A 7414-nucleotide genomic window follows, 5' to 3' on the forward strand; every position below is an offset into this window, starting at 1 on the left:
TCTGGCTAGAAGCCAGAACCAGTGAGGATGAGTAGAGCCTGGGGAGATCTTTGAGCCCTAAAGGGCCACCTGCAGCCCATAGACTTAAGGTTCCCCAACTCGGCATTCAAAATGAAAACCAAACTGAGAGGTCATGAGCACCTCATTACATAAGGGTGAATGCTCACAGTTTTGGACTTGCATCAGTTTTGGACTTTCTACCAATAAAGCTGGCCAGGTCTAAAGCTATCTGAACCAGCACAGACCATGTCTGAATGTTTTCAAATGGTTTGGGGTGTTTCTTCAAGCACATGCCCATCTAAAACAAGCTATCTCTAGAGAAGTGAGACTCTTGGTCCATGATGCATTATGCAACATTATCTTGACCTCACTTTTAAATATAGATTTAAGTAGAAAGCCCATGCACACTTCCTTGGGAGGAAGCCCCACTGACCATAGGAGTGAATATGTGTATGATTGTACTTTGAGGATACTTGAAGCTTCTGCCAAACTCATTTCTGTCACTGTCTCCTGTGCCCTCTTCTCACCTTGGCCAAGTCAATTGGCACGTGTCTGTATTCTTCCCACTGTTCCATAAAATCTCATGCTTACATGTTTGTTTTGTGGCTGCAGCCTTCAAGGCTGTAGATATGGAGGAGTGTTTGCATAAATGAAGGGCCATTCCGAAAAGTTGCCCACAGGCATTGTGCTTCTGGACCTGAGTGAACCCATCAAAGCCTTGTGTTTGTGTTAATATTAAAATGGGTGTCCAGTTCTTATTGCTGTGAAATACAGGTTGAAAACCCAGGTGACACAACCCATTTTGTTTCTATTAATACAGACTTGCACAACAGAATGGTAACTTGTAGAATTATTTAATTATGGTACTTAAATAGTAACAAGATAGACTGGAGTCAGGGAAGAAGAAAATGCAGCTTTAAAGAGAATGTTCTAAGATTTGTACCTAAGGAAACATAAAAAGGTTCTAGGGTAATTATTATCCACCTGATTTGTTAATACAAGATAAAAGATGGTGACTTTAGGATCCTTCCTAATAGATTAAATATGTCTCTGTAGATAAGCCACCACATGTCTGAACATATACCAATCAGCAGTCACCATGGAAACTAATTATTCAATAACAGATTGAATAGCTGTCCAATAAAGAATAAAGATCACATTTTTTGTATAATTTAACACATATGCCTCAACATACGTTCACTAATATTCGTACAAACCTCCTGCACTGAAAACACACAAACTAGCAAAAATAGAAGACAAATAGTATGCATGGTGTAAATATAGTATGCAGTTTACACAAGTATATTCAATAGTTTTATCAGTATATCTTGGGCTATCTGCTTTCTGTATGGTTGTTGCATGTTTGCCAAGTGTGTGAAAACCCAGCATAGAGGAAGATGAGAGACAGAGAGAACAAACACTGTGATGGGCAGCTCAGCCGTGAGTTCATGAAGAACGCCAAGGATTAATTTCTTCGTCTGCTGCAACCCCAAAGGGTGACCTGGGAGATGAGTTCCAAGGTACATTAATGCATCAGTATAATGCACCAGATGACCTGAATTACAGCTAGCAGATGTTTTGTAGTGCATAGTGGTTGAGTTACACCAGTTGACAGTTTCAGTAAAGAGCCATATTAATGGTCAAAAATACATTCACAGGAATGCTCGAGACCCTCGGCTCACTTCTTGTCATCATCGTTAGGAAAGAGTCTGTAAGCCAAAAAGTCCATGGACTCCTGAGCCAGCTTGGAGAGGTGGAGGACGCCCGTGATCACCAGAGCAATGAGCATGAGCGGCAGCACCACATTCCACACTGTGGCAAGGACATTGTAGCACCTGGCTTTGGATCCGTAGCGATGGGCAGCTTCCAGGTCACCGGACACCTTCTGATCCCGTGCCTTCAAGAAAGAAGAAGGAAAAGGCACAGAGTATTAGTAAGGCTACACAGAAAGAAAGTGATGGGGAAGGGAAACCCCCTGTGTAGAGCAGAACAACACAACTGAGAAGGACAACACCCAAAACTGGAGTCACAATGTTAGAAGCAACTATGTCAAGACAGCTACGCATATCTGGGAGCTGGATTTGGTCAGTCTCTTTGGTCTACACAGTGCCTGTGGTATTGGGGTCAGTCCTCATTCTATTCCCCTGAAGTTCACAAAGCAAATTGGGTGGGTGATGGTTGGCACACGTGACACCATCCAGATGTAGGAATGGTTTACAGAAGCCCAAACAAGCTGGCATTGCCTTATAGTGAGCACTTGTTGCTGCATTCCATACACATCCGTTTAGTGCTAGAAGTCCCAAAGTGGCAGCATAAGATGCTCCATGCGCTTATAGGCCAGTGGATGCTCAGTAGGCCAGTGGATGCACAAGCTGGAGCTTTCACAGGGACAGAAGTATGGCACATCCTCGTTCCAGCTCTCTAGAACCAGTGACCTATTTTACTTCTGCTATTCACTACATAACGTTGATTCCCAACCCACACCCATCTCTCCAGCCTGGCTTTCCAAACTCCTTTTCCAGGTCTAGAGAGATTCTGGTCACTTACATGTTACTGCTGTTTCTTTCCTGTTATGTTAAATGCCAACCTAATTCTTTGTAAGCCATTTTGGGTTTCCCTGGGCAAGACAAAATGACTAACAAATTTAATAAATACATAAATAATTTTTTACAATCATTACATCAATCACAAACCAAAGAGAGTGTACAGTAGCTTTCTTATCTCTGGATAAATCACTGACTTAGCAGTAGTTCCGCATGTGGGAATGTGTTGAAATATTGGTTACAGTGCCTTTACAATAGCCTGTCCCAACTCTTAATCCCATTTCCTCTCTGCAGACTATTAATTACACAATTTAATGAACTATCAACAAATCAGCCTGAGCCAGTGGGAATGGAAGGAACGGCATGACACACCACAAATTGATCCTATACATTTTATTGTACTCTTGCCCCTGTGCGTCCTTTACAATCTTTGCTTCACTTCAGGATAGCTAACTTCTTTCTTTCTTTATTTTGCTGGTGCTACTCCTGCACCTTTAAATAACAGCCTAGTTCACAATATGCAGTAGCTAAGACTTTCTCCCCATTAATCTCCATACCAGGAAACATTTCCTTGAAATATTTTTGGGTGTCACAGCTCTTAAAAGGCATAGCATTCTCCTGAACAATACAATATTACAAACAATAAGCTATAAAGACTGGTGTACATAGAGGTGGGGAGAATTTGGTTCCTTCCCAAATTTATTTTCTGCAGCTACATACTGGGAAATGTCATCTGCATAAAAATGAACTGTTTGAAGCATGTGCTCTATCAGGTATAACATTTAGTAGCCATCGAGTGATTCCTGAAGTCACATTTCTGCACCAAGTGTAAATTTTTGTCTCTGTTATCCTGTATTTTGCTCTTTAAACTTTCATGAAAAACCACGGCTATCCAGGAATTCAACTCTCCTTCCAGCAGTTTCACATATGACCAGGTTATGGTGCAGTGAGTTTGTGGTATTTCCTCGATTACTAGATATTTCTACTTCAATTTCTACTTCTGTTTCCTTTGCCTTTTTAAAAGTGCTTCATAATCTGGAGAACAGAGAGAAATGGAAAAAATATTATACCGGACCCACTTGAAATGCATGCTACAATCCCCTGGGGAAAGCAGCGTTTTAAAACTTAAATTCAGGGTTGCAATCTGTCCTGTTGTTTTTAGAAGAGGAACTATAGAATGGAATTGCTGTGTGAAACAGTAAGAGACAGGCTCTAGAGTTTCACAGCACTCTTCATCATTATGCCTAGATATGTCCACTACCCCAAGATAGACTGAAATGCTTTCCTCCTTATCTCTAAGGTTCCATAGCAGATTCTGTGTAACTGATGCCGCCAAATACCACAGCTACCCTCTGGGAATTGCTCTCAACCAGAATTCTCTGGAGGGGCCATTCCGGGCAAATATGTAGCCCCAGTGCAGGGCCCAAGAGATAAGAACCAGTGGAGAATCTTCCTACCTTGACAGAATAAGCAAGGGCGACAAAGCCAAGGCAACACAGGTTCATGTAGATGGTGTTGAATACGGACCAAATCATATAGTCACGGGGGACCACCGGAGGCTTGACAGTGATGACCGTTGGAGAAGGTTCCTGCTTACGGGAAGACATGGGCAGGTAGTCTTCACGAGGATAAGAAGTGTCCATGGCTCCAGTTGGAGGAATCACACACAGTTTCCTTGGAGGAATCACACTGTTTCCTAGCAGTGGCAGCCTGTGAGCGGGGGAAGGCAGGGACAGCCGTTTATATAGTGCCCAGCCAAGGCACAGATTCATCTCCATCTATATATAAAACAGGGAAATTGCAGCTCTGGTTTGACTGTGGTTATCAGAAATGCTTTGCCAGGACTGAGAGAACTGTTTGGTTTCCAAGCCTGCCCTCGCTCCCTTGGACAAGGAGTGCTTTTTATAACCCTGTGGTTGGTGTTGGCCCAACGCCGTCTCAGATTGCTCCAGCAATTCAGGCACTTGTCTTCAAAGGCAAGTACAGGACAGCTACAAACTGGAGCACGACAAGGTGCTACTTACAGGGCAAGTGCTCTCATATGTGTGAGGTCATCAGGTAAGGGCAGACAGAGCTAACAAACCTTATCTTGTAGGGGTTTTTACTCCCATCCCTGCAGAAATGTCTCCTGCTTCTTTCCCTTCCAGTGTTTTCCCCTTGCACTTGTAGGTTACAACGTTTTAAAAGCCAGCTGACATACTCTGGTTTCTCTTTGTATAGATCGTATAAAACTTTCACCTTTTACTAAAGATTCATGAGTTTTCAACTAATTTTTTGAGGCCTTGCTTTGGCAGGGCTGAAAAACAACAAAGCAAAAAGCCAGCTGATGACTGCATTGTGTCTGGTTCAGCCCACCATCTCTGCATTTTACCATCTATATTAAACAGATGAGGACTGTTTAATGTAGATTGCAAAATGTAGAAATGGTGGGCTGAACCAGGAAGATGCAAAGTGTTTGTGCTATTGACTTACATTTTTAAAAAAAAACCGCTAAAAGAAAGCACAGGGTGTTACAATTTGACCTCACAGGGGGCAGTGATGGCCGCCATCTTGGATGGCTTTAAAGCAGGATTGGACAAATTCATGGAGGAGAAGGCTACCAATGACTACCATTGATGATAACTATGATCTGCCTCCATGGTCAGAAGCAGTATGCTAGAAAACATGGTAGGGCAGAGTGTTCTTGTGCTCTGGTTCTACTTGAGGATTTCCCACAAGCATTTGGGTCAGAACTGTCAGAACAGGATGCTGGGCTGGCTGGGTCATTCGCTTGATCCATCATGCTCTTCTTACCTTCTTGTGAGTTCTAATTTTGACCTCATGTAGAATTGTGCTTGTCCTGTGCCTAGAAAACACAGGGTCCAAGAAATTTCCCACTTCTCCCATGCTTTCTAGGCATGCCCTTGCCCCACTGCTGGAAATCCTGCTGTTGAGCAATAAAGGTAAAGGGACCCCTGACCCCTGATGCTCCAGTCGTGGCCTACTCTGGGGTTGCGGCGCTCATCTTGCTTTATTGGCCAAGTGAGCCAGCATACAGCTTCTGGGGCATGTGACCAGCATGACTAAGCCTCTTCTGGCGAACCAGAGCAGCGCACGGAAATGCTGTTTACCTTCCTGCCAGAGCAGTACCTATTTATCTACTTGCACTTTGACATGCTTTCGAACTGCTAGGTTGGCACCAACCTCACTCCTGAGAAAACCTGATGGATGTTTGCTCTGATTCAGCCGTAAAGATTGGGATTCCCTGGGGGAAAGCGGTGAGGCAAGCTAGTCTGGCTGAACCCTTTGATCAGAGCTGTAGTGCATGAGGTACAGGTGTTTAACTTCTCCCCCTGCATTACTTCCTGGAGTCAAATCACTTTCCTGAAGCTGCTATCAGCCCCTGGGAGGGTGAAGTGGGGAAAACAGCTGAGCTGAGTTGAGCTGCACCTGTGTTTCCTTCCTGTGGGGATAACTTGAGCTTTGCGGGCAATTTAGAGGAAGGGCTTTGCATTAGAATATGAAGCCTTAAAGACATTCTCCTCCTACTGCCACTGTTAATAATAACATTAGAACAGTGTACCTGTTTTACAGTTAAGGGATCTCCTGCATTGTAGTCAGTTTGGCTCTATATCTCTCATGTATGGCTGTTAGCACACAGCTGATGTTTGTACTTCTCCTCCTGCTGCTGCTGCTAGTAGAACTTGAAAAAATGTTTGTAACCGTGGTAGCTATTGGTTTACCCAACAATAACATAACTGCAAGGGTTATCATACTATGTCATGGTGAATCTGACAGTGAAGTGTGCGCACCCCAAAAAAGAAAGGCAGAGAACTGCCCTGTGTTTCAGATCTCTATGGGCAATCGAACACGCTGGGCTAGAAGAAATGCAAAGATGTATGGAAATGGACCAGGAGTCTCCATTACCTGTCTCTCTTTTCCCCAGCACCTCTCTCCTCTCTGTGCACTAGAGAGATCTCAGTCCAGACACCAATATCACCCACCCTCCATAACAAGCAATCATGCTTATTGTTTAGGACTGTCACCTTATAACTCGGTCCTAAGCTTAAAGGACAAAGATTCTGTAGGGATTCTTTTTATCAAGGGCAGCTTTTATCATCCCCGCCTGACTCGCTTTGCTTGCCAAAAAGAGAAGAAACAAAACCCTTCCCTACAACTATTAAAAGTAAACAAGTTCTGTGTCTTTAGAAATTCAGTCAACTGGATTTATGTATGAAATTATTTGCTGAGCTGCCCTACAACTGATTTCTGTTTACTGCAGCAGGTGGCCCTTCCTTCGTGACAAGGATCTTTCAGTCCATTGTGATGCCAGTGGATCTGACCAACTGAACTGCACCCCTTTGGCCCTAATAATGAAAAAGGAGGAATACAGTATGATGGTGGCAGGCTTTCCACACTAGCGCAAAGGAGGATAGAACTCACCCCTGTATCTGTTGCACAGAAGAGGCATTTTCTTTCTTACAGCTATTACAAGTCAATGAGACTTTTCCCTTACTGGTCTTCCTATAAAACTCAAAGCTGTATAAACCACAGGTCTCTGCTATAAAAGTAGCCTGTGAAAGAAGCTCAAAAGCTTGCAAGTCAAGGTTATATATATAACTACAGTATAAATGTTAGAACATCAGGCTCTCCCAGTCTCTTTTCTTTGGCTCCATCACGTGGCTAGAAGAAAAAGCGCAAGGCTAAGCAAAAAGTAGAGGGTTTTAAGATTAAACAATGGTATTATGGTATGGGATAGACTTCTGAACACCACTTGATCAGATGTGTGAATTGGTTTCCTTACTAGACAGGTAGGGGGTGTGTGCAGGGGGGAGAGAGAAAACTAGTGAGGTCAGAGAGAAATGAAAAGTTACAAATCCAGAGGTGGGACA

At 43.4% G+C, this 7414-nt stretch overlaps 1 protein-coding gene across 1 annotated transcript; it reads right to left on the bottom strand.

Moving 5' to 3' along the window:
- Positions 1-838: 838 nt before the first annotated feature.
- On the bottom strand, positions 839-6695 carry IFITM5 (interferon induced transmembrane protein 5). Its single transcript, XM_083580202.1, has 2 exons — positions 4001-6695; positions 839-1897 (listed from the first exon to the last, which is right to left on the bottom strand). Exons 1-2 carry the CDS (start codon positions 4319-4321, stop codon positions 1679-1681), a joined length of 540 nt encoding a protein of 179 aa, XP_083436328.1. The 5' UTR covers positions 4322-6695; the 3' UTR covers positions 839-1678.
- Positions 6696-7414: the final 719 nt, after the last annotated feature.

This window comes from Podarcis filfolensis, assembly GCF_964270895.1.
Source record: "Podarcis filfolensis genome assembly, chromosome: 1".
Lineage (NCBI taxonomy): Eukaryota > Metazoa > Chordata > Lepidosauria > Squamata > Lacertidae > Podarcis > Podarcis filfolensis.

Excerpts from the sequence above, each read along its gene's own strand:
- IFITM5 (XM_083580202.1), bottom strand. The coding sequence starts at position 4,321 with ATGGAGATGAATCTGTGCCTTGGCTGGGCACTATATAAACGGCTGTCC. Across the intron at positions 1,898-4,000 it reads CCCTTGCTTATTCTGTCAAG|GCACGGGATCAGAAGGTGTC; the intron begins GTAGGAAGATTC and ends TCTTTCTTGAAG.